Here is a 24,255-nt window from a genome sequence, read left to right as displayed (position 1 = left end):
CCTAATACTACTGCTCAATCTGCATCTCAAGCTTTGGGTATTTGGGCGTCAACCTTTCAGCCTCCACCATATCCCGGACCAAGGCATTACTGCTCCAAAAATAGCCACTGAAGTCCATATCGTACCAGTAATTGACCGCACATGCAAAGCCTTCAGCACCTACCGTCTGACTGACTTTGTGATACCACATGGCGGGCAGATATAGCATATCACCCTCATTCAGGGTGACTCGTAGAGGCTTCGCCAGGTGTGTATATGCTGTTGTCCGCTCATCCGGCAGATCCGGATCCCATGTAGCAACCGGTATGCGCTCATCGCTGTCGCTGATCTCAATAGCGAAGGCGTTCGTGACGTCTTCGAGACCATTAGCAGAGGTTGCCGGCACATACCGGCCCTGGCGCAGCATCTGTTCGTTCACGCACGGCATATCGGCCGGTGCTAGTAGGACGAAGTGTTTCTGGCCACGTATTTGGACGTAGATGTTCTCATAGTTGTCCTTGTGAAGCGAAGTAACTGACCGGTTGTCACCGAGCCAGAGGTTGACAGCATCCGCGGACTGATCGAGAGCGATGCGGGCGAAAGGTATGTCGGACGGCACGTCTGGCAGCAGTCTCGCATACTCTTCGCGGAGGTTGTCGTTCTCTAAGCGTACGTCAATGGTGAGGGATCGCGCGTGATGGACGGTGCTCTCGTACGGGTTTGGGCGTATTTGACGGGCAGCGGCTCGCGACTAGCAATCGGTCGCTGTATCTCGTTGAGAAAGTTATTGAATAAGTGATAGGTCTCATACGGCTCCACGAACAGCAAGTGGCCGTCACTTTGTTCGACCACAGCATCCGCATTCCTATGGTTTGATTAGCTCTTGCGGATGCCCGCTCGCTCTAGCTTCTCAAGACATTGACTTACCCACCCCAGTGGTGTGACTGCAACTTTAACCTGCTCGTCGGCCATCATCTGTCGCAGGTAGGCGGCGTCCCATCTTCGATACGCTTGCCAGTCTGTCGCCACGCGTCTTACCACGAACGGCCGGTTTCTTGCCACATACCGCATGAACTCCAGTGGACTTGGCTGCTCGCTCAACTCGTCGATAACGGCCGCATTGAGCTCATGATAGCCTTCGAGGAAACTCGTAATAGTCGTGGTCATTGTCAAGGAATTTCCGATGTTAAGCGACGCATGCAGGTCCGTTGTGGGATAGATGGTGGAGTCTGATGCTTATGTACAAGGGTGACAGATGTTTGGTAGTAGGGGCAGCAGCTGCAGATCCATCTACAGTCATACGATTTCGCTATGTACTGCTACGGCAACAAAGCTACGTAGATCCTGCGGCCGTGATGCAATAACCTACTAGATGCCAGACCTTTTGGGGCATTTGCTTGCCTTGTCCTTCAATGCAAACGCCTTACCGTTGATGCAACCCGATACGTTGTGCTCGACCACTCCTTCAACCATATAATCACCGTTTGTCGTAAGAGTAGTCTCCGGAAGGCCGATAGGCAGTACGATGGCTTGATCTCCATCCACGTATTGACCATTACATTAGTGATCGCTTGTATCAGAAGCATGTCAACGCTCGTCAGTACCTATATGAAGTCGATGTTGTTGTCGTAGAATACTCGTGGTCTTCGCACATAAATGTCGCCCGTCCACGGGTTATAAACTTTCTGCCTTCCATCACGGCCATAGTGTTGATAGCCGTCGTCGAGATCCAGTGCCTGTATGCTTGATTGCCAGGGAAGGCTGAATGGCCTCGTGGTTTGCCGGTGCTTCCCAAGACCGATGGCCATGTCGTTAAAGGGGGTACCAATTGGCGTGCAAGCCGGTAGAGGAAGAGCACCGTAAGGCGATGGCAACATGGGAAGGTCATTCATGCTTCGTGCCCATGGTGGGCCGCGGATCTGCATACTGTCGATGTTCCCGCGACCGATGGGGCCCAGAGAAGGCTGGGCAATGGGCCCACGGCCAAGGCCACCCATTCCCGACCCAGCATTCAGCGCATAAGTAGCATGCTTGCAGTCATCCTTGAGCGCCATGTTGCAATGGTAGAGGCTGTTGAAGCGCGATCCATGCCAGGCCCAGATCTTCTGGAGATTGCTCATGCCGGCGCTCGAAGGGTTGTAGGCGGAGTGAACATTCGGTGCATACCCTTCAACTCTGGCAAGGAACTCTCTGCCCCATTTATGAAGTTCGGCATGAATTGGTCCACTGTTGTCATGCTCGTTGTAAAGCTGTTGGAGAATGCTAATGGGATCGTCGTCGGTCACAGGTAGGTCCCAAATGACACTTAGGATGTATTTCTGCAGCTCCTCGAACTTCATGGCTTCGGCGACCTTGAAGACTTGCAGTTGCACCACAACACCAGTCGTGGACTCGGGCTGCTTCGAGCCTCTGTTGGTCAGCACTGGTGGACCTCGAGAATGCTCGTACGTGCTGGAGTCTTGCATTGAAAGTTCAAGACCCATGGCATACGAGCCTTTCATGAAGAAATCGTAGATATGCCTGAACACATATTGAGAGCATTCAGGTACCTTCAGCTCCATCTTGTGCTCTTTCTCAAGAGGCGTCATGATACTCTTGTACTTGAGTGCAAGCTCTCGCTTCACCATGACGCGCTTGTCCTCCCAGATTAGCTCAATGTAAGTGGTTGACGGCGGTGCCTTGAGACGGTCGAGCGGCACGAAAGCGTTGTCAACATTCAAGTCGTAGATGACATCGCCTTTGCTCTCCATGTCCAAGTCTAACGCAGCCGAATACGATTCGATCTGCCAATTCTTGAGCTGCGCATATCGCACTTTGCGGTTGTCGAAGCTGCAATGAGATTGACCATCCGCTGGCGCGTCGGCGGCAGCGAGACCTCTTGAATCGATTTCAACGAACATTAGGCCGTCATTCGGCAGCATTCGTCGAGACTGTCCTGCGGCCTTGCGTCTTCGGGTGGAAGCATAGAAGATGAGATTCAATGGGCGGCGGTACCTGCAGTTGATCGAAAGGTCTCTGATGGTGAAGAGGATTACACCGAAATGAAGGCCATCGAGAAGCCGTCCGTCTTGCTTCGAGCCCTTCGGCTGTGCGCCACAAGCGATGAGGAAGTAGGCATGGATCATTTGGTGTATTAATGCATCAAGCAGGTTGTCTATTTCGGCTTCGCCGTCTTCGAAAGGCGTACTGTTCAGCTCAATGCAGACTCGAGATATGCCAGGCACAACGCCTGGTGCACTTGTAATGCCGGGGGAGAAGCTTGCAAGCGACTTCCAGCTTAAGTGGACCATACCTCTAAGCTTACCGCCGAACAGCGCTCTGCTCAGATAGTCGAAGATGATGAAAGGCGTATCTTGAGTGACCTCGCCCAGCTCTCGCACACGGTCGATCGCGTCGACAACTTCAATCTGATTGCCAACAAGGTTTCTGAACGCCCATGCTGTGGCGTATGCGAGCGTCCAGCCTAGGTCGCCTGCACGGTCTGTAATGCTTTTGTCCTTGAGCACAGCGGGGCACTTCTCCGTGGATTCATTGTGTGACCGGCTGCTACGGCGCCTTCGCAAATGGCGCTCGTATGGATGGTAAAGGTTGTGATCCGGGTATAGAGTGGGATAGTAAATGTCTCTCGTGCGGTACGGAGTAGGGAAGGGTATTCTGTCCGAGCTATATTGGCTCCAGGTCATCAGGGTGGTAGTGGCTGTGTACCCAGTGGTGGTCAGTGACAGAAGCAGGAGCGGCTGCACCTGGATGGATTTGGGCGCAATAAGTATCTGCTCTAGAAATGATGACAGAGAGCGCGCACCAAACTCGATGATGGTGCAAATGTTCGTCGTCACGGACTAGCCATGAAGTCAAGGTCCCTTGAACAGATGAAATGATGCCACATGGCCTCGGACTGAAGATTCCCAAAGGCTAGAATTGCTGCTCGGATGATGCTGTTTGCTAGAACGGGAGCATCAGGTGTCGCGATTCAATGTTGTTTATCTAAAAACGTGTCAAATCCTCAATGAGCGGCACGGCGCATCGCGATGATATCTAGTAGAGAGTGTTTCTTGCCAATGAAGCCACGACAAGCGGTCCTCGTGCGTCTTCGGGCTGTCGCAGGTTGCACAACAGAGCAAACATTGCTACCCTCGCGCGTGATACGACATGTCGCAGCATCGGGCCTTTGCAACAGCTCAGAGAGTCTTCATATTAGGTCGACTGCTGTAGAAGCACACTGGCTGGCTTACAAGGTCAGACGGTGATTCGGTCCCCGCTCTGCTTGCCATTAGCTGCACGATCCGCTCATATGTGGAGACCTCGTTACATCCACAACAAATCATCGATCGTCGTCACGCAGTTTCTGCTGATCAAGCCCGAAAACTGCAGGGTAGGACGCTTGCATTGAAGGTACCAAGGGCAGAGCTGGCTACGTGTCGATGACGGTACGTACAGCTGGTCGAATCCCCTCCTGAGGCTGCTTGTTAACAGTACTCCGCTGTATACGCATGACAAAGCTTCGAAATAAGTCACCTAATACGCGCCGGGTGGCCCGCCTGGCCGACGTTCGTCGAACTCATTCCTGCCTTCTGCTGCCCGGCCCTCGTCGTACTTCCTCCTCAGTGCCTGCAGCCTCTTTCTCTTCGTGTGCGTGTTGATGTACCTAGCTTAAAATCAGCGGATAGACGATCGTGGTTGGCCACATTCAACGTACGTTCCAATCACAAAGCCGACAATATTGAAGAACGGCACCCACGTCTCCTGTGGCAGGAAAGCTTGTGCAAAGGCGAGGGCAAGCGGAGACGTAACCCAGGAGACTTTCATCACGGGCATGAAGCCTGCACGCACTGTCGCGCGGATCTGGTGGAAGGTGCGGGCACCGGCGATGACGGCCATGGATGTGAGATAGACGACGTTCTGAATTGGTGAGATCTGGAGACCGTTAGCAGTCTCTTCTTCGTCAGCAAACCAAGCAGTCAACATCGCCGCATACGATAAGGTTGGAAACCACAATCTGCAAAATCTTTGCGCGTAAGCTAGTCCGGCCAGCGAACATCCGCTGGAGTAGAGAGATCATCACGTGTCCTAACGGGGCGCTGATGAACGCGCCGTAGATTGCCATCTTCGGTACGCGGCTTGTGAAGTAATGGCCATTCTTATTGCGATCCTTTGCTATCCACGACGCGAGGAACTCTTGTAATGCAGATAGCGAGCCGGAGGTGATCATCTTCGTGCGGAGAGGGTCCTCTTGTAGCTTCTTAAGGTACCACTGTGTGATTACACGTTAGCGATTGTCATCGGCGACGTTGACTGTCTTCTCGATGTCAATGCGGCGGTGCTTACGGCGAGATAGCCATTAGGCCCGGCGCCCTTGGTGAGAGCTTCACCAACTTCATGCGCGAGTGTTTCTCGCGCTGGCGCCGGCGGTGGTCCCGCGCGGCCTCTTGGACCACCATTGCCACCATTTACGCCGGTGCTGGTGACTCGAATGTCCTCCCGCTGCTCAAACTTCACTTGAGACATCGCGATCTCAGCGGTAAGCGTTATCGCGCAGAGTCGCGAGGTTTTCTCAGCAATCTACCAAATGAGGAAGGGCCAGCTAGGGTAATCTCGAGCTAGAGGTGACACTTGTAAGACAAGCGGAGGTGGGTTATAGAAGAAGAGGGAGAGTGGGAGCGGGCAGGTGTTGTCGCTGGCCCCTAGCTAGGTACCGCGTTGTTACCCGTGCCGAGGGGGCTGCCGCGAGCATCGGCAACCTCCGCGTGGAGCTGATTGTGGAGGGCCGTTGAGATATGGCCGCGAACATGGGTTGTATCCTCAAGCACACCTTGTGACAGGTTTTCGCGAACGTTCGTCGAATATAAAGCATTCTCCGGCATCTTCTAATCTGTGGAAATTTGATCTTAGCAGAGCTCCAGAGCGAATCGAGATTTTCGCGCTGAGTGGGTGTTAAGAGCGAGCGGCGGAGCTCTTGTAATGCATGAGACGGATATTCGCATGTCAACAACGAAGTGGTGACGAGAGCTTGACGACACCCTGTAGATTGACCGAACGCAGAGCGATGCCTCTCCGTGCTTTGCGAAGGGGACAATGCTCTCGTCATCACGTGAGGCCATTTTCTCCGTATGAGGAAGGAACGCTCGGGAAAGTGCCGCACGAAGACCCACCTGCACCTTCTAGGATACGACAGTGGAAACTACACGATGCTGGTCTGGCAGGCAGGTGAGACGACAAGCGTGAACTTGCACTTACATGGTACTCTCAGAATTGTCCACAACCCTCCGTTTGCTCACCTCAAACACACATTCGTACGCTTACGCTACTGCTAAGCTGCCCACTCTTGCTACTTCATAGTCACAACTCATTTCCACTAGCCCAAGTCTCCGTCTCCGGTCCGTGCTTGATCGCTTGCACCATCGCGACGACACTTTGACCTCACTACACACACCGCAATGTCCGCCTTGTTTACCACGCTATTTGCGACCCCAACCGACCATACTGATGAGGACACGAAACCAACACACACCGACCCGTTCTGGCAAGCCACACCTCGCGTCCTGCATAAAGAGCTCGCCATGCCAGTATTCCAGAAGGTCAGTCATGCTCGACGCTACTTAGTCCCAGACGCACCCCCGTGTTGCGGTGTTTGCTTTCCGTTGCAGCGCGGTCTTAATGTCCGCTCTGCCTCCTTTGTGAGGTGCTGGTGCGGGTCTAACGTCGGATTGTGGTCGCTCACACGTAAAGCAGTCTTCCCAAGCGCCCCGAGTCCCTCTGCGGCAGTCACGGCAGACATCCGCCACGGCTGCTGTACGTCGGGCGCAGTGCACGCATATGACCGTCAACCGTGCCCATGGACATCTCACATGTTTCATATGCGGCAAGACTCCCAGCATAGGATGGCTGTACGTCTGTCAGCAGGATCGTGACAGCAACCACGGCGAGTCTCACCACGGCATTGACCCTGACATTCTCCCTATCGTACCGAACGACAGCACCCACTTCGAAGCACAGGCTTGTCTCGCCGAAAATCTTGGAATGCACGCCTGGGTGGTCAACGGTATTCAGAACCGTGACTACAATCTTGATCAAGTCGACCAGCTCATTGAGCAAAAGAAGCACCTTCTCGCTACTGTCCGCCTGCATGAACAACAAGTCAATAGCTCTAATATGCGCTCAATGGCCAACGAGGTGCGGAAGGACTTGCCGACCGAAAGAACCATTGCCTCAGTCGGCGCTAGCGCTGGCCATCGCGCAGGAGTACAGAGCAGTCCGGACCTGTTCAAGCGGCAGCTGAGATCGCAGAAAACTCAAGGCTGCAACTTCCAAGTCTGTCACACCTGCCGTCCTTTCTTTGTCGACCGCCTACACACCAGCTTCGAAAAGGTGCTCAGCGGTGAAAGTCCGGCTGTTACCGAGGAAGAAATTAGCTGCCTCCCGTTCTTGCGCCCCAACATAGTACGCACACTGGGTTTGCGCTATCCGGTTTTCCCAGCTCAACCGAGTCCGAAGCGGCAAGCAAGCGTTGATATTACCGCTCAGCAAGCGGACGGCACGGATGAGGATACGTCGGACTGGACGCCCACCAGCGCCACAATCAGCGAGTCGGGATCGGAGTCTATCGAGGGCATAGATCCGTATCCATGCCCGGGTGCTGGTCATTGTCCGGTATGGAGTCGCCGCTCGGGTTGCGCCTACGACACTGGCTTCGATGACGGGCTACGAGCTTCGAACCATGGCTTCGGTCCAGGTCCAGCATCGGACAACACTCGCGTGACCCCAGAGAACTCCGCTAGCCGTCTTCATCGTCTTCACGTCAGCGTCACGGATACACCAGGTGGCACGTCTTCGACAGTGTCCTCGATTAGTCTTCCGGTTACTCCGACAGCTCCACTGACACCGCTTATCCACATCGAACGGCCCTTTGAAGATGAGCTTGAGATGCGCTCGCTAAGGCCTGGCAAGGCAGCTTCGATATACGGCCCACTGATGGACTACACCGCAAACCACGGCAGGCTTGGACTTGGCATACATAACAGAGACAGCAGTAGCAGTCTGGGCGGCGCAGTCGAAGTCGAAGGTGGCGTGGCGCTGACGGAGGAGGCGGTTGAGACGGGGATGCCGGACATCATCACCGCTGACGATTAGTCTTTGTCAGAGGATAAGAATGCGCTTGAGGATATTGACAGCACTCGGTCTAGGCGAGGAAGGAGAGAAAGTCGGAAGAACCAGACCGGGCCTGAGCGACTTCCACTCGAAGGCGGCGCGTATACACCTCTGTCGTTAGACAACAATATCGAAGCGAGGACGATGATGGAGACACATAACCATTTGTTGAAGCATGGCGTCGTGACTCTGCCATTCGTGACAGCTGCACGCGTCCCACAATCCGCCAAAGACTTGAACGCATACTGCATCACTCAAAGCCCAAGGATGGTATGATAATGCGCGACTCCTCTATAGCGCACAGTGGACGGTCGGTCACCAGTGAGCAGGGGCGAAGAAGAGATATGGGGGAGGTTGTAGCAAGGTTAAACGCCACTTTCACTTTCCACTTGTAGTGCGAGTCGCGGCCCATTGTTTGAAAATTGCAAGAAGATCAGCGGTTCCTGTTAGATAGCGGACCAGTGCTATCGACAACACGAACTATGTACCGTCTCGGTGTTGTCTACATTCACGATATTTGACCCGCAGCCAATGCGCTTGTCACCCGGGCTTCGCCGCTTGAGGCTCGGCGCATGCGGGCCGAAGAAGCTGCATCATTTGGCAGTGAACACGAAGCGGAAGAACGTCCACTCCCGTTAATAACACCATCATGCATCGTAGCATTGACAGCAAGATCTGCGCACACGAAGATGGCTGCGAGCGACAAGGTAGGTCAGCACCAGACCATCACCTTGAACATGCCGCTTGGCGCCAAGCGAATGCCACGCTCAAGCGCTAGGCGCCTCGGCCAGTTAAGGTTGGAATTAACCGACTCCTTCCATCTCGTCATCTTCTCACAAAAACTCCCTCTCCGCCTCTCAACATCCCGTTCAGGAATACAATCGTTGGGAAAGAAATATCACTCTTTCGCTCCGCACATCTCGTATCGTATTGCCGAGGACACGCCTCGACTGCGTCTCGGCATATCCCCTTTAGGCTTCTCGAAGTCGGCGAGTGACCGGACATTCGACGAACTTGATCATTAACATTCATTCGAAGTGAGACAACAAGCAGCCAACTAGGGCATCTAGGAGCGGCGACTGGGCGCGACCGCAACGTACAGTACGTATCCTGGCTCAACACGAGGTCTTGAGACAGCCGGGGTAGCTTACCGCCCTCTACAGTGCATTCGACACGAAACGTATATCCTACACTGAACCGCAGCGCCGCTGCGGCATCATACGACGAGCGCCTGGCCCGCTACCCAACATAAAGCACCAGAGGCGAAGATTGAAGATCTACAACTTACAATAGAGTTTTGCATTAATCCCCAAGAATTATATGATGGCTTGGGAACAGCTTGATGTCAACAAGCCACATTTGGTGTATATCATCCTCGGAGGCTTCACGAGCCTGTTCATGCTATGCTCCTCCGTCATCAAGGAAAGGCTGTACATTGGCGAGGCTACCGTGGCCACAATCTGTGGCATTATATTCGGACCTCATGCCGCCAACCTCATCGACCCAACAACATGGGGCAATACCGACCAGATCACGCTCGAGTTCTCGCGCATTGTCCTTGTTGTACAATGCTTCGCTGTCGGTGTAGAGTTGCCGAAAGCATACATGGAGCGGCATTGGCGATCCGTTGTATTCCTCCTGGTTCCGGTTATGACATTCGGCTGGCTTGTCACGAGTCTCTTCATCTGGGCCTTCTTTCACCCAACGCTGAATTGGTTGGACAGTCTCTGCGTCTCAGCTTGCGTGACGGCAACCGATCCCGTCCTAGCCTCCTCAGTCGTCGGTAAAGGCAAGTTCGCAAAGCGTGTCCCGAAGCATCTCCGAGATCTTTTGTCAGCTGAGTCAGGCTGCAACGATGGCATGGCCTTTCCGTTCATCTATCTGGCTCTCTACTTGATACGTTACCGGCCGCATGCCAACGAAGTCGCACTGCATTGGATATGTTACACCATCCTATATGAGTGCGTATTTGGCGCTGTCTTCGGTGTCGCCGTCGGTTACATTGCGCGCCGTGCAATCAGGTACGCGCACGAGAAAGAGTGGATCGATCGAGAATCCTTCCTCGTCTTCTACTTTGTCCTGGCTCTCTTCTGCGCCGGATCTGGTTCTATCTTGGGCGTTGATGATTTGCTTGTTGGCTTCGCTTGCGGTGTCGGCTTCAGTAATGACGGCTGGTTTACCGAGAAGACGGAGGAGTCTCACGTCTCGAACGTTATCGATCTACTAATTAACCTGGCTTTCTTCGTTTATTTCGGTACGATCATACCGTGGGAGCAGTTCAATGCAGGGGTGTTGAACCTGAATGTATGGCGATTGGTGGTGATAGGACTCTTGGTACTGTTCTTTCGCCGCATCCCCGTCATGCTGGCTTTAAAGCCACTGATACCCGACATTAAAACATGGCGCGAAGCGCTGTTTGCCGGCCACTTCGGACCAATTGGTGTTGGCGCCATCTTTGTGGCCATCCTAGCGAGAGGGGAGCTGGAGACAGACTACCAGACCACGACTCCTCTCGCAGTCCTTCCGGAGCCTCCATTTCCGCATCTGAACATCATCGAGACCATTTGGCCGATCACTACATTCCTGGTCATCTGCTCGATCATTGTCCACGGCTCGTCTATTGCAGTTTTCACGCTTGGGAAACATATCAATACGTTGACGCTGACTATGTCCTATACGCAAGCGAACGAGCAAGGTCCATCGTGGATGGAGAGGTTGCCACGCATACAGTCCCGATCGAAGAGCTCCATGTCGTTACAAAGGTCCGACTCGGAGTTCGACGAGAAGGACCGGAGTAACGTTCCACCAGGCATGCTGCCGCCCATTGGCCAGCCAGGTACATTCTTGCGCAGACAGAAGGAAGAGGATAATCCAAGTCGCACGCAAAGCCGCGCTTCTAGCAGACATCGATCAAGACGTAGCAAAAGATGGGAGAGTGGCGAAGGTCCGGGTGGACCCATCAGTCAGTCAGCAATTGCACCTGCTCGGAGACAAGACAGCGAGGAGCCATGGAGTCGGAGCGACTCCGAAACGCTGGCTGTGAAGAGCGACTCCTTACCGAGCTCTGAGGAGGAAAAGAAGCAAAAGAAGCGTGCAGAGCAAAAGCCAGATGTCGGACCAGAGCCTGAGGCTGACCGCCACGAAGTACCGGAGTCCGGTGAGATTTTCGAGGAAGGTGACCAGACAGTGTACGAGGATATGGAGGGCAACGTCCTTGCTGTAGAAGACAGCAAGGATGAGGATGGTGACAAAGGACAGCCCGCGCGAGAGGAGTTTGAGCAGCGCGAAGGACGCCGCTTGATGCGTGAAGGGCATGCCGATGAGAACCATGGGGTGGCGACTACGAAGGATGATCCGAACCGCGATCCCGCAGATATGGCCAAGGACGAGCTGCACAAGGCAGAGCATGGCGTCAAGGAGGCAGTCGAGCGACCCGGCAAGCGTTGGCGAGAAGGACTCACCAGAATGAGCACTGCGACTGGCTTCGGCAAGCGCGAGGGTGGTGAAAGCAAGGCGAAGGAGAAGAAGACAGAAGAGCCCAAGAATGGCCCGGCCCGAGCGTATCAGTACGGAAACACCATTATCGTTGAAGACGAGGACGGCGAGGTCATCAAGAAGTACGACATCCCCGCCCCAGATCGCAAGGGAGGAGGCGCTGCAGACTCCGGCAGAGCTCAGCATCGCATTGGACAGATGGGCCGCATGCTTGGCCTCGGCGGCAAGGATGGGAAAGACGGCAAGGCCGCCGGTGGCGTAGCTTCATCTGCAGGCAGTAGTGAGAACAACAAGGCCGCCAAAGGACGTGAGCGTGACCAGGAGCAGGCAAACGAAGACGATCGCTTGCGCTTTACCATCAATGCCGGTGGGAGGCGCATGAGCAAGGCCGAATTCATTGACCAGATTCGCAAGATGGACCCGCGGACTCGCGTGGAAGCAGTCGAAGACAGCGATGCCCCCGAGGCTGTCAAGCGCGAAGCCCGTCTGGATGCTCGAGAGCAAGCCGCGGCGAAGGTCAGCGCTGCTACTGAGCCGAGCGTGCCTGTTGTGCCGGAAGGTGCAGAAGAAGAGCAAGGCCAAGCACACGAGCACCGTGGCAGCCAGCCAGCGCTACACCCTGTGAGGAGCCACGAGTCTGGCGAGCTGCGTCTTGTCGACTCCAATGAGCAGAGCATACCATTTCACGACGTCTCCGCAACGTTGCGTGACTACCAAATGCAATCAAGCTCAGGCGAAACAGCCGCGGAACGTCGCCGTCGGCAGGCCTTACGGCAGCCGAACGAAGAAGATTCGGATGATGATGGCACCGAACGTGTGCCGCCTAGCGCTGAAGCTGGACCTGCCAATAGAAGGTCAGCAGGTGAGACGGCTGCCGAGCGACGTCGTCGTGAGGGTGCACTCGGTCTTCGGCAGAACGAGGAGAGCGATAGTGACGAGAATGACGAGCCTAGGCAGCCACCTGGACGACCCAACATACGTTTTGCTGATGATCCTTTGCCGGCACAGCGGGAGCAGCAACAGCAGCGAGAGCCGCGACATACTACTCTCCGGTGGGGGAGGAATGTAGGACGATGAGGTACGATGACTGTTGTTGAATGGTTATATTGCGTTGATGCTTGTCTTACATACTTGAGATGCTAGATTAGCGCGGCGTTGGGAGGTATGGTATAGCTTTATGGATAGTACTCTAGATTTCTTAGTCATACTCGGCACTGTAGCTTGGTGACGGTAACCCGTATATCCTGAAAATACCTTCGCATGATCTCAGCTCGGTACACTGGGCTACTTAGGAAGGCCTAGGGTAGTTATGCTGGTTCTCACGCAACTCTAGCACGTGATGCTCGTGCACCCAGATCTGGGAGTGAGGACGTCAAACTGATGCCCGGCTCAGGTTCATGGCGACGTAATCAACGGCCTTCTCGACATCGTATATAGATTGCTACTGACTCGGGAATGTGCTTTGTCACTCATTATCGTGCGAAAACTCCTGATGCACTTTTCATCTGACAACGTGCTGATAGCTCGATGGTCGGCACGCTACACATATGTGAGAGTCTGCACACTGTGCCTTGTCTTGTTGCAGGATTGCTTAGGGCGCCGCAAGTACACTGGCCTGCAAAGCTGGAGTAGCGGTACAACGGTCGGTGCAAGAGCCGTTCTCGTTCGCTACGGTCTAATGTGTCGGACCTTGCCATTGCATATCTGAATTGATCCTCTCGTAGCGAGGCCGGGTGATGGGCGGCATTTGAGCCAGATCGACTGCTGATGAAGGGGTGTCATCTTTGCCCTTGAGCTCCACATCGTCGTACTGATCGGTCGGCTTGCGTACGAGCTGGTAGTTCTCAGGCAGACGGTGCTCGAATCCTTCTTCGGGTCCGACTGTGACGGAAGACATCAGCAGCAGAAGCTAGCATAGGATGATGCATAACTCACCCATCGCAAACCACACGTACTCCAGCAGCCTGCATAAGCCGTCAGCACGCACCAAGCTGTTGAAGAGATTGTGTTTTCGTCCCACGTACACTGGAATCCAGATGGTCACAGATATTACTTGCCCCAGCGTCCACGCCTTGAGATCGAGAGTCTGAAAACTGTTCGGCAAGAGGATGTGGGCGTAATCCAAGATGAGAATGATGTTCAGTGCCACAAAGGCACATTCGGTTCCGAGGAGTACGGTGCCTTGCATGAGACCCAGCAAATGGTTGCCAGTGTCCAAGCGAAATGCTGCAGTCCATCGAGGATATTTCTTTGCAGAACGCTCGTAGGACTCCCACATGCGCCACCTCAAGATCTGGTGACGCAGCCAGTCAAAGCAGTTACCCTTCCTGCCAGGCTCTTCCGGCGTTGGCACTTTGAAGACAAGAAGCTGGTCCAGGATCAGACAGATTTGCACAACGAAGCAGAAGGCGAGGGCAGGTATTGCCTTGGTCGTAGCATCGGCATTCCTGTAGAACCAGTCGGCAGAGTAGCAGTACTTGATTGGGGTGACGTTGCCTCCTCCGCAAGCGGGCAACGTTCGGCCAGGGTTGATGATGTCTGCATCGCTGTCAAGCTGAATGTAGAAAGTCAGGAACCAGGTCGTTGCCGACAATGCGACACAGCAGCAAGTGAAAGCTAGAGTGTAGACAGAACGTTTGCCAGCGAGCCGCATAATGAACAGCGCAAAGAGAACAGGCAGGCAGCCGCCAAAGGCGAGGTCGTATCTGGAGTGTAGCAGGGTTAGATCAAGCCATCCGCCAGTGTGCGATCCGGATGTATCGCGTTCGAGTACTTACAAGATGCCCAAATTGTTCAACAGCTGCTGCCACGAGGTTGATTGGACATACGCCGGGTTGTGAATCGCTATCAGAGCGGCACATTGCACGGCGAGCATGAAGAAGACTTGAGCTTTCTGAAATTCAACGAGTGCAGAGACAAGGGCAGCGGAGTGGTGTGAAGCTATCGGCTCCAAGGTCAGCACGCTGGCGATTCTGTACGCTCAGACTGCACTTCTCGGCACATGTTCTGAGCCATACAGCTTGGGCAGCGCTGTGGGTTGGGGGCAGCAATTGGGCGCTCCGCACATACCCTGCTGCACTGTCAGTTATGGTACACATGATATAATAAGTGTTGACGTGCTCTTATCGCATTCTGCAGCCTTTGTGCTGAGAACGAAGCATGTTTGGGACCACCGAACGGCAGTAGAACTAGTCTCAATGGCCAAACCGCCCATGTCTGATACAAGTGAAATAGAAGCCACGCTGAGAGGACGATGAACATCTGCATTAGATATGACACGAACATCTAGGGCAACGTCAGCCTAGGATGCAGTCTTCTTTGTAGAGATGGAAGGCATACCCCAATGCCCCCGATATCCGGGTTAATGACAGCGTTCAGGTTGTTGCATAGACCAGTATCGATCACAGTCTGCGTAGCCGTTAGCACACCGGTTTCTCAAGGTGAAGTGATATACATGCGTTGGGAACGGTGATGTTTATAGGGTAGAAACCGTTCGATTGGTTGAAAGCGTAGCCTTCGCTCGGCGTGAAGACAAAAGACTGCACGTCCGCAGCCGCATTGGTGTTCTTGCATCCTGGAGCTAGCTGCTCGTTCGACTCACAGAACTGTGAAATGCAATTGTTGATTACTGTTCCTTGTTAGTCACGTTGTTATACCTTCCACGTCTTAGGCTCCATGCGCGACATGGTGACGGTTGGAAGCAATGGCTCTGGGAGAGCTTCGTGTGCTCGCAATGAACCACGCGGGATCGGTCGCGTACCCTATGAGAGCGTCAATGACGGCTTGACTCCTCATCGATCTCTGAGACATACTGGCCATCCGGCGGTCGCGTTTCGCCAGAGATTCGCATGGGGCTGGATGTTGTACTTCTTTGCGATTTCAACCGAACGTGCGTTCAGCTGGTTGCTTGCTAGTAAGCTGGCAATGACAGGATAGACTATGCAATTCTGCAGCGTGTACGTTGAATTGGTCCAACTTGTGCTGTTCCAGACCAACGTCGGCCCAATGTTGGTGTCCAGGCATGCAGCGGTGCAGTTCCACCCGTTTCCGACCCTACAGCCAGGTTCGAAAAGCTGCAGGTAGGAATACCAGCTCCCGGCAGTGTAGACAGCACTATCGAAGTCATACCAAGGGAAGCTCCACTGGTCAGTGATCTCGGAGATGTTCCAGGACATGCTGACGGACTGAACGCAGACAGGAAGAGAGTGCTACATGAGAGAAGATAGGAAAGCATCTTGGGAAATGCAGTATCATTACTATAGGATCCTTCAGCCTACCTTACAGGGATCTACTGCACGCTCAGTATGTTGGTATACAAAGCGTGGCGTTCCGCGTGCCGATGGCCTGACGCTTGCTGCGTCGGTCGTGAGGCTGGACAGACCAACTCTCAGCCCCAAACAGCAGGGGCGCGGAAGCTCTGATGCTGCCGATTGGCGGGGTCTGCAGAAGTGCAGAGACTACGCTCCGGTGAGCACGCGATATAGCTCTGCCGGGTTGCATTGGCTCGATGATAAGAGTGCAATGTACAGCAGGCGTCGTTGTTGAGCTGGTGAAGGTCGGGAATCAGCGTCAAAGACAAGCCACCGGAGGGATCCGCTGCCCTTGATTGTGCCGTACGCAAGCGAGATGATGATTTTTGCTTGGCTTCCTTGTGCCTTCTGCTCTACTCGCAATCGCCGTAAGGCTTCAATGGCAGCAACTTGAATCGTGGGTCACTGTCGGGTGTTAAGACCCCTCCGACGTGCTGGTAGTCACGCTTGACATGAGTGAGCAACTAGATTACACCTGCCACAACTTTCAGCACCCACTTGGCTGAGCGTACTTGCTCGCATTCGAAATCCAGCAATGCCATCCATCACAATCGTGACAGAGTCACCGCCACGAAGTCCGCTCCGTCTATTTCGACATCGTACTCGCCGCATAAGCAGCGACGACCTCGGGCTGGAAGCAGACAGGTTTGTGATTCTTCCAATGCGCTTTCTGACATTCCTTGCAGCAATACTTGCGCGTCTTGCATTTGCTGCACGTCAATAATCCTATCTCGCTCGCCGCCCCACACCCACCGCAGACGTCCGCGCCGTACTCTTGCATCGGAGCTGTCTTGGTAGAGGCTTTGGCCTTGGACTTGGACTTGTCACCTGCCCACAGCTTCTTGCGAAGATCGGCGAAAGCGCCTGGAGGTAGTGGCCCCATGCTGAAAGGACTCTGGCAATTCATCGTGCCTTGCTTGCTCTTCCCGTAGATGGCCTCCGCATACAGGCGGTCTTGGTCAGGAGCTCCGCCGCATGGCATCGTTTCGTGCAGACCCATACTGCCGAAGTCCTAGGGTGTGCCGTCCGTGTAACCATCCGGACCCAAGAGAGCCTTGTGCATCTGAGGCTGGGCCTTACACATCAACCCGGCAGTCTGATAAAGATCTGTGAGTTGAGTCTTGAACGCGGTACTGAGGGTGCAGCCGCTGGACATCGCGCAAGCACCGAGGAGGCACAAGACATACGCCGGCGGATAGAAGTCGTTTGGCTTGGTGGCGAGCTTCTCCGACCAAGCTTTCACCATCTCGTCCAGCTTGCCAGCGTTCATGTGGTTGCGAACGGTCGCTTCGGCTTTGTCCGTCAGATTGTGGTTGGCATACAATGGGTAGGGGCAGCCGAGGGTCTCGTCACTTGCAAATCTTCGGCAGTTTGTCGAGTCCGGCTCGATTGTTCAGCTGGGCGATCAAATCATAGTCATCATCGGACTGGAACAGTCCAAGACTACAGACGCCAAGGTTGTGGTGTAATTTGACCTGTTCAGCTGCATTAGTTCTTCTAACACGAAGGAGGCGGCAGAAGCCATGAAGTACCACTGTCACTTTTATGAAGAGGCGAACGCTGATGGCTGTTCGATGTAGTAGCCAAAGACGAGAGACTCGTGAAGATCAATCTTGTGGCTCAGAGCGGACAGATACCTTAAGTAGGTCTTGTTGCAGCCATGTGTTATGGTGACGTTCGGTCCAGGCAGCCAGCGCGTGAGCGACGCGCACCTGCATTCACACACGAAGGTGCGTTGGGCAAGCCAGCCATCACGATGCCTTTGCAATGTCCTTACGCTTCCTTTAGCCTGTACAAACGAAAACTATCCGAGAAACTGAATTATCCATTGAATCGGCGGCCACTAATTTCGCTTTTCCTTTACCGATCGCCACTCCATGAGCAGCGAGCCCACCATTGTCAAGCACGTAGCACCAAGGGGCAAATACCACGTCTGCGTGATTGAGCGGTCGAAGCCAGCCAATACCTTCCCAACATTCTGCGGGCCCACACTGGCCACCAGCTCGCTGAAACCCATGTTCTCGAGGGCCTTCGCATCAGAACCAGGAATGGCATTGTGGAGGTTCGCACCCAAGCGATTCGTGAAGATTGCCTGAGCGATAGAGATAAAGAGGGCCGGCCCAAAGTTCTGCCCGAAAAGTTTTACCGACAGACCAAGAGGGCCGTCCACGTCGGACAAGCTCACCTGAACTGCAGACTGCGGGCCCTGGAAGCCAACACCTGAAGCGAAGCCGGACAGGGCAGAGTAAGCGACCAGCTTCGCGAACTGGGTCTGTAACGTCCACGTGGTCATCAAACCGGCTGCGATGGGCATCAGTGTTGACGAGATGAGCATGAACGGTGTGTAAAAGCCGATAAGCGTTGTGCCCACGCCATGTACAAGCATTCCAACGAGGAAGCCACCGATGATGGGCATGATCAACAAGCCGGACTTCGCGGGTGACCATCCCCTCACTGTCTGGAAGTAGGTTGGCATGTAGTACTCCAAAACCGTGATGCTGCCATTGCAACAAGCGCTGAAGATAAAGCCGGCGATGATACTTCGTCGCTTGATAATGCGCGGTGGCAAGGTTGCCGAGTCTTGCTTGCGACACTGGTCGTATACGAAGGCTACGGATAGCAGTCCGAATCCGACGAACAGACCAAGCACGGTTGCACTGTTGTAAGCGTACTTTGTCCCTGCCCAGGTCAGAGCGAGGAAAAGACACGTGATGGCAGGAACGAGTGCGACGGTGCCCAGAAGGTCCAGCTCGTGGAGAATGGCCTTCCATGACATCTGCTCGTGTCTGCTCTGTTTAGGGTCCGCGAGCAAGAAAATCATGAGTAGGAGCGTGACGGAACCAATTGGCAATGCGATCCAGAAGCCTTCGCGGAACAGGTGTTAGCTCAACGGCTACTCAAGCGCGAAGACGTACAGGACTTACACCACCTCCAGCCCAGTGCTTGGGTCAATACACCTCCCAGGACAGGTGCCATGATGGCAGCCACAGCCTCGATAGCGCCAAGCAGTCCCGTGTACAAAGGGCGCTTCCTCAGCGGGAGGATCTGTACCAGTAACGTGAAAGCTCCAGCAATGGCGCCGCAATCACCGAGTCCCGTGACTGCTCGTCCAAGAACGAACATATGGGAAGATGTGGCTGCAGCACACAATACTGACCCAAGCAAGAAGATTGTTGTCGAGGCCACCATCATCCACTTGACCGAGAAGATCTTGTACAGCTTGCCGAACATGAATTGAAAAGCACACATTGGCAAGCGATAAGCTGCAGAGTACCACCCTACATCAGCAACGGTACGGAAGTGATCGGTGATACTGGGAACGGCGGTAGCGACGATGTGGGTGTCGAGGCCGCTGAGGATCAAAAGCATTGCGATAGATAGAAGGATGAAGTAGAACCTTGGGCCACTCGGATACTCATTATCAGAGGTAACAGCGTCTCCCGGTTCTTCGATGCCGTCGAACTGCTCGGTGGGCGCTGTCGTGACTGCTGGTGTCACTTCTAGGACGGACAAGCCGCCGCTTCCCTCTACAGCCGGAGCTTGATCGATTGTCACGGTAGCCGTAGCCATGGCCCTCACAGAGCGGGATGCTGACTGCTGTCAACGTGTTACGCCGAGAGATGCTCATTCAAGAATTTTGCTAAGGACAAGTAAGAATTGAAGTAGATTGACACTTGCTCTTATCTGCACAGCGCGAGTGGAAGAAAGCTGCGCAATTAGGCAGCTCCATTATCGGCAAAAATACTGTACCTGCATTGTTTCGTTGATGCTAATAGATGGTCCATCACGATTCGTACTGTGCGACAAGCAAATGGTCATCAGTGAGAGGAGTGCATGCTGGTTGTATGTACATAGTCACTCGCCATGATCTGGGTGGCGTGGCGTGGCGTGGCAATCTTCGTTGACGTGTGGCGGACCGAAAAGTAGGGGGCTTGTTATGCGCTAAGTCAAGGCCGTTCAACGGTCGGCTCTCCAACGCCTGTCTCACTTTGATTGCGTGTACCCTTCTGGTCCGTACTTCACTTTAGATATATACAGCCACTGTCTTTCCTGCCATCACCAGCGTAGTCTATACCCAGCGAGCGCAGCGACTGCTTCCTGGAGCCACTTCCGCCACCATCCCCACCTTCTGCAAGCAAGCACAAGGAACCACTGTGGAGCGGTTGTACAGGGAACGAGGCGGAAAAACAAGATTACACATATTCAGTCCTGCATCGGTACATTTGTCACTAGCAGTCCCAAGCAGTAGTGGGAAGAGTCTTCGAGCATTGGATCCGAAGTGGGCAGAGTGAGGTAGGACATTGTCGGCTGTGCGTAAGCTGATCTTAACAGCCACCCAAGACGCGCCATCGCTGACTGGGATGTCTTAGACAATATCCAAGATCCAGCCCTCACCTTCACGACACCTTTGACCCTTTGTCCTTGAACTTATAATCTTCCTTCTTCTCCCGCTTGCACAGTCACACACCACAGCCATGAGATTATCGGCAGTCTCTTGTCTTCTGGCAGCGGCATACTCCACCTTCGCCAACGCACAAGACTTGCATGAGCGGACCCCAGCACATGATGTCGAGGCGGCGGAGGAGGTGCAACAGCCACACATTGCGTAAGTCTGCCTTGTCAGCGCGACGTGGAACGGAACACTGACGCAGATGCAGGCCACGACAAGGAGCCAACGTCGTAGCGCCTACTGCGGTCCTCAACCCACTTCAGATACCCGCCGTGACAACGCAATGGATCGAAAGCACCATCTTGTCAACCACGACTTGGGTGGAAGTCATCTACACCCAGACCTTCCCCTCCATTCCAGACCAGCTCCCGACCGCTGGCGTGGGATCGATCGGCTACGGCACGCTGAAGAAAGACCATAAGCGGCAGGCGCCAGTGGAGACTGGTATAGCCGGCCGGATACGCGTCTGAAGCATCATCTTAGCCTGCACACAACACGCCTCGGGTGACAGACGGTGCTGATGAGTGCTTGCTTCCGCTTAGGCTATGTCGTACCGGTCGTGCTGGAGATGCATGACGAGGTCATCACGCAGTATGTGCAGCCACTCGAGGAAGTCTTGATCTTGAAAACGGTCACGATCTTTGCGAATATGGCGAACATGACTTGGTTTGGCAATTTCACCTCCAATAACACGGCTGCATACAACGGAACGGCTTTGTACAATGGCACGGCAACAAGCGACGGCACAATGAACAGCGGCAATGCGACCTCGGCTGGTAATGTCGCCTTGCCAGCGTATCTGCAACTAGGTCCGCTTAACAGCACTACCGGATCAGGTTTCTTCGTTTGAGCGTTCAAGCATTGTACAGTATGCCCACATCAGCGGCATGATACGGAATATGGACTTTGGTGTATCCTGGACGGCGTCTTTGGTGGCACTGTAAATAACATGCATAGATACATTGGGTGCATCTCACAAGCCAGAGATGTACGATAACGACTCAAGAGATCAACCGAAGCACAAGCTCTTCATGCAACACAACTCGCTGTGTGCGAGATTTACTCCACTGACGAGTGAGCTATAGCGTGATTGTCCGACCTTCTCTCGAGCTCTGTTGCGCCGCCTCGATGATCCTCAAACCATCTCTAGCATCCTCTGGCTTTACCGGCACCTTGCCCTCCTGCCTCAAGGCCTTCGCAAGCTGTCGGTAAAACTCTACATACAGTAGTGGCTTAACAGTCGGGTACGTCTTCCGCTCCAACTTGCCATCAACTAAAGTCGTCAGCGTACCATACTTGTACTCCGGATCAACGCCAAAGCCCTCGTCGCCCGGCCCCCTGCCAGCCTTCAGCTGATCCTCCTGCTCATCTACGTGGAACTTCTTGAAGCTACCCTTGGTGCCACGCACCCAGTAATGGAGTTGCTCCACCTCCGGACTGACAACTCCAGCTTTGACCGTAACGAGCATTCCGTTGTCGTACCTGAGCAGCAACGTATGGCTGTCAGGCGCACCACCCTGCACCACGCGCCGCTGATTCCATAGCATGCCGGTAACACTCTGCGGCATTCCGAAGAGATGGTACACTTGATCTATCAAATGCGTGCCTAAGTCGAAGATGCTTCCATGGCCAGGCTCGGCTTTCGCCTTCCAGGTGGCTGGCGGTGGATCGGGACGATGACGGTCATAGTGTGTCTCGAACTCCGCGATGTCGCCTAAGGAGCCTTCGGCAAGGACTTGTTGCAGAGTGAGAAAGTCCGCATCCCAGCGGCGGTTTTGGTATACTGTTAAGAGCTTGCCGCTCTTGTGTGCGATGTCTATAAGCTCGTCGGCTTCCTTTGTGGTGGGTACGAAAGGTTTCTCGACTACGACGTTCTTGCCTGCTTCAAGCGCCGCTTTGCACATTGGGTAGTGAGTTGCTGGAATGCTCGTGATGACGACGAGGTCTACGGCCGGATCCGCGTACACTTCATCGACGGAACGCCAGACTTTGGCGTTGGGGTGGACCTTCGCCGCATCGTCGGTTGGCTTTGAAGACCGTTGGACTATGCCATAGAGCTTGAAGTCGGACGGCAACGCAAGGACGAGTGGGATGTGGAAGACTTTTGCTGACATGCCATAGCCGACGACGGCGACATTGAACTGCTTGCTACTCGTCATGGATCCGGTGAGGCTGATAAGTCGCTCTCAAAGTCATCGCTTGTGGTAGAGCGTACCATTGCATGATTGCCGGAATCTCTCGCGGCGTTTCAATGCAGGGCGAAAGCTTGCTGACGCGAGTGGGGCCTTCGTTCCTGGCTGCGCTTCCAGTGATTTCCCACCATACATATCGCGAGGAGTTCATCCGATAAGCGTGTTACGCCGAGTTTTGTCACTCTTCAGATCCTTCCTCCCTACAATGGCTTCCAGAGCCTGCGTCAAAGCCTTCGCGTCGTAGCGTCCACCTTTGCCGTTCTCGCCTCGTCCATAAAGGCGTATGGCTTCGATGCCGGCTACACTGAAGGCTTCTCGGTCTACTCGAGGTGTCGTTGGACTTTCCAAATAAACAAGGTGTGTTACGTAGTACCAGTACTGATCCTGGGTAGGCTGTGGCAAGCCACGGGACTCGCAGCATGCATTCGCAATAGCGCCCACAAAGTCCATTGCCGTGTACGGATCGGTGGACGGTCCAGTCTCACGGTCAATCGTGCCGTTGAGGATGAGTATTTTGCTCCGGATCATTGTAGAGCTCACTGCCTGGCCAACACCGCGAAGGATCAGGGACGGGACAATCGAGGTGAAAAGAGAGCCAATGCTGTAGATAATGCAAGAGGCATTGTTGAGCGCATCTATCACGCGCGGATTCGCTGGGTAGCTTATCTGGTTGCCATAGGGATTAATGTACCAGAGCCGCTCAATACGGGCCGGAAGATCCTCCTCATGATCTTTCGAAAATGTCAGGGCAGCCTTGCGGAGATCTGGTAAAGTGCCTGGTCCGTTGGCATCTTCTGCCTTGTCCTGTTCTTCGGCGTCCCTTCGAGCAATACTTCCAGGCGACATTGGCGATTCGCCAGGAACAGCGCGAGTGGGCGCACTAGGGTGACTGATATTGTTCTGTCCTGTGATTACAGTCCCGTTGGCCAGTCCAGCGGCGATGTGGAACGCGAAATTGGTGTTCACCACGGGGAGCACTGAGACGGTTGGCGGGACGGCGCAGATGCTTGAGAGCAGGTAGATAGCAGCCTCAAGGCTCCCAGTGAAAAGTCGCGCACCGGTCAGGAACAGGTTGCCTATGCTCGCTCCCGAAAAATCGAATCTGCTCGTCGGCCTCAGGCGCTTGAGCATTTCCAAATTGATCGTGTTAAGAATGCTGCGAATGAGCTCCTTTTTCGGCGATGACACGCCGACCCACAGTGAGTGTGTCGACTCGATGATATCGAGCCATTCTGCGCGGGCTGGTTCATATGACTTGGGCAAACGGTAGTTGAAGAAATGCTTGATCGCCGAAGCTTCTTCGTCATGCTTTGGTATCAAACGAACGAGGCGAGACCGAAGGTCGCCGATACCTGTGTCTGGTATTAGCAGGGGCGCCAGTACCTTGTTCCCAGCCTTTGTCGAGGGAGCGATGGGGTGCAATTCGACTTGCCTGGTCCGCCGAAGACGCGTATCAGCTCGCTTGATGAGCCGCCATTGTCACTGACGGGTATCACATAACTCAAGGTGGAGTGATTCGCTGCTCTGACATGCTCGAACACATCCACGATACTGTTGGCGGCACTGCCACCGGAGAAGACCACAACGCCGATCCGTGGTGATGCGACGTCCTGTGGTTCAGAAACGGTCCTCAAGGGAGTGAGTCGCCCATTTGCGTTCGCTGCCATGACATTCTGTGTAAGAT

At 54.2% G+C, this 24,255-nt stretch overlaps 10 protein-coding genes across 10 annotated transcripts; 2 read left to right on the top strand and 8 right to left on the bottom strand.

Annotated features, from left to right (window-relative positions):
• Nucleotides 1-7: 7 nt before the first annotated feature.
• BAUCODRAFT_67414 (uncharacterized protein) lies at nucleotides 8-1,146 on the bottom strand (the record flags this gene model as incomplete). Its single annotated transcript, XM_007676482.1, has 3 exons — nucleotides 8-642; nucleotides 696-844; nucleotides 911-1,146. The coding sequence occupies 3 exons, from the start codon at nucleotides 1,144-1,146 to the stop codon at nucleotides 8-10; spliced, it is 1,020 nt and encodes a 339-aa protein (XP_007674672.1).
• A 321-nt stretch (nucleotides 1,147-1,467) lies between these two features.
• BAUCODRAFT_408506 (uncharacterized protein) lies at nucleotides 1,468-3,909 on the bottom strand. The gene has a single exon (XM_007676618.1). The coding sequence runs from the start codon at nucleotides 3,660-3,662 to the stop codon at nucleotides 1,584-1,586; it is 2,079 nt and encodes a 692-aa protein (XP_007674808.1). The 5' UTR covers nucleotides 3,663-3,909; the 3' UTR covers nucleotides 1,468-1,583.
• A 141-nt stretch (nucleotides 3,910-4,050) lies between these two features.
• Nucleotides 4,051-5,834, bottom strand: BAUCODRAFT_31950 (uncharacterized protein). The gene is made up of 4 exons (XM_007676183.1): nucleotides 5,305-5,834; nucleotides 4,955-5,230; nucleotides 4,676-4,893; nucleotides 4,051-4,624 (listed from the first exon to the last, which is right to left on the bottom strand). Exons 1-4 carry the CDS (start codon nucleotides 5,482-5,484, stop codon nucleotides 4,495-4,497), a joined length of 804 nt encoding a protein of 267 aa, XP_007674373.1. The 5' UTR covers nucleotides 5,485-5,834; the 3' UTR covers nucleotides 4,051-4,494.
• Nucleotides 5,835-6,239: 405 nt separating this feature from the next.
• Nucleotides 6,240-8,131, top strand: BAUCODRAFT_408497 (uncharacterized protein). Its single transcript, XM_007676617.1, has 2 exons — nucleotides 6,240-6,554; nucleotides 6,709-8,131. The coding sequence occupies exons 1-2, from the start codon at nucleotides 6,414-6,416 to the stop codon at nucleotides 8,104-8,106; spliced, it is 1,539 nt and encodes a 512-aa protein (XP_007674807.1). The 5' UTR covers nucleotides 6,240-6,413; the 3' UTR covers nucleotides 8,107-8,131.
• An 851-nt stretch (nucleotides 8,132-8,982) lies between these two features.
• BAUCODRAFT_155195 (uncharacterized protein) lies at nucleotides 8,983-12,875 on the top strand. The gene is made up of 2 exons (XM_007676616.1): nucleotides 8,983-9,225; nucleotides 9,288-12,875. Exon 2 carries the CDS (start codon nucleotides 9,445-9,447, stop codon nucleotides 12,694-12,696), a length of 3,252 nt encoding a protein of 1,083 aa, XP_007674806.1. The 5' UTR covers nucleotides 8,983-9,225; nucleotides 9,288-9,444; the 3' UTR covers nucleotides 12,697-12,875.
• Nucleotides 12,876-13,294: 419 nt separating this feature from the next.
• BAUCODRAFT_146537 (uncharacterized protein) lies at nucleotides 13,295-15,794 on the bottom strand (the record flags this gene model as incomplete). Its single annotated transcript, XM_007676615.1, has 10 exons — nucleotides 13,295-13,500; nucleotides 13,555-13,583; nucleotides 13,644-14,324; nucleotides 14,397-14,559; nucleotides 14,611-14,689; nucleotides 14,827-14,904; nucleotides 14,959-15,027; nucleotides 15,087-15,224; nucleotides 15,276-15,380; nucleotides 15,432-15,794. 10 exons carry the CDS (start codon nucleotides 15,792-15,794, stop codon nucleotides 13,295-13,297), a joined length of 1,911 nt encoding a protein of 636 aa, XP_007674805.1.
• Nucleotides 15,795-16,154: 360 nt separating this feature from the next.
• On the bottom strand, nucleotides 16,155-17,350 carry BAUCODRAFT_407676 (uncharacterized protein). The gene has a single exon (XM_007676614.1). The coding sequence runs from the start codon at nucleotides 16,927-16,929 to the stop codon at nucleotides 16,516-16,518; it is 414 nt and encodes a 137-aa protein (XP_007674804.1). The 5' UTR covers nucleotides 16,930-17,350; the 3' UTR covers nucleotides 16,155-16,515.
• Nucleotides 17,351-17,743: 393 nt separating this feature from the next.
• On the bottom strand, nucleotides 17,744-18,763 carry BAUCODRAFT_31942 (uncharacterized protein). Its single transcript, XM_007676182.1, has one exon. The coding sequence runs from the start codon at nucleotides 18,703-18,705 to the stop codon at nucleotides 17,773-17,775; it is 933 nt and encodes a 310-aa protein (XP_007674372.1). The 5' UTR covers nucleotides 18,706-18,763; the 3' UTR covers nucleotides 17,744-17,772.
• Nucleotides 18,764-20,995: 2,232 nt separating this feature from the next.
• On the bottom strand, nucleotides 20,996-22,628 carry BAUCODRAFT_407696 (uncharacterized protein). The gene has a single exon (XM_007676613.1). The coding sequence runs from the start codon at nucleotides 22,536-22,538 to the stop codon at nucleotides 21,459-21,461; it is 1,080 nt and encodes a 359-aa protein (XP_007674803.1). The 5' UTR covers nucleotides 22,539-22,628; the 3' UTR covers nucleotides 20,996-21,458.
• Nucleotides 22,629-22,718: 90 nt separating this feature from the next.
• On the bottom strand, nucleotides 22,719-24,238 carry BAUCODRAFT_120851 (uncharacterized protein; the record flags this gene model as incomplete). Its single annotated transcript, XM_007676612.1, has 2 exons — nucleotides 22,719-23,923; nucleotides 24,004-24,238. 2 exons carry the CDS (start codon nucleotides 24,236-24,238, stop codon nucleotides 22,719-22,721), a joined length of 1,440 nt encoding a protein of 479 aa, XP_007674802.1.
• Nucleotides 24,239-24,255: the final 17 nt, after the last annotated feature.

This window comes from Baudoinia panamericana (genome assembly GCF_000338955.1).
Source record: "Baudoinia panamericana UAMH 10762 unplaced genomic scaffold BAUCOscaffold_4, whole genome shotgun sequence".
In the NCBI taxonomy this organism is placed as follows: Eukaryota; Fungi; Ascomycota; class Dothideomycetes; order Mycosphaerellales; family Teratosphaeriaceae; genus Baudoinia; species Baudoinia panamericana.
The sequence above is the reverse complement of the archived record's forward strand: the minus strand, read 5'-3'. Positions and strand labels throughout refer to the sequence as shown.

Coding starts and splice junctions, on each gene's coding strand:
- BAUCODRAFT_408506 (XM_007676618.1), bottom strand. CDS start 3,662: ATGACCTGGAGCCAATATAGCTCGGACAGAATACCCTTCCCTACTCCG.
- BAUCODRAFT_31950 (XM_007676183.1), bottom strand. CDS start 5,484: ATGTCTCAAGTGAAGTTTGAGCAGCGGGAGGACATTCGAGTCACCAGC. Junction 5,231..5,304: donor GGCCTAATGGCTATCTCGCC/GTAAGCACCGCC, acceptor GTAATCACACAG/TGGTACCTTAAGAAGCTACA. Junction 4,894..4,954: donor TTGTGGTTTCCAACCTTATC/GTATGCGGCGAT, acceptor AACGGTCTCCAG/ATCTCACCAATTCAGAACGT.
- BAUCODRAFT_408497 (XM_007676617.1), top strand. CDS start 6,414: ATGTCCGCCTTGTTTACCACGCTATTTGCGACCCCAACCGACCATACT. Junction 6,555..6,708: donor CCATGCCAGTATTCCAGAAG/GTCAGTCATGCT, acceptor CACGTAAAGCAG/TCTTCCCAAGCGCCCCGAGT.
- BAUCODRAFT_155195 (XM_007676616.1), top strand. CDS start 9,445: ATGATGGCTTGGGAACAGCTTGATGTCAACAAGCCACATTTGGTGTAT.
- BAUCODRAFT_407676 (XM_007676614.1), bottom strand. CDS start 16,929: ATGGGTCTGCACGAAACGATGCCATGCGGCGGAGCTCCTGACCAAGAC.
- BAUCODRAFT_31942 (XM_007676182.1), bottom strand. CDS start 18,705: ATGTCATGGAAGGCCATTCTCCACGAGCTGGACCTTCTGGGCACCGTC.
- BAUCODRAFT_407696 (XM_007676613.1), bottom strand. CDS start 22,538: ATGACGAGTAGCAAGCAGTTCAATGTCGCCGTCGTCGGCTATGGCATG.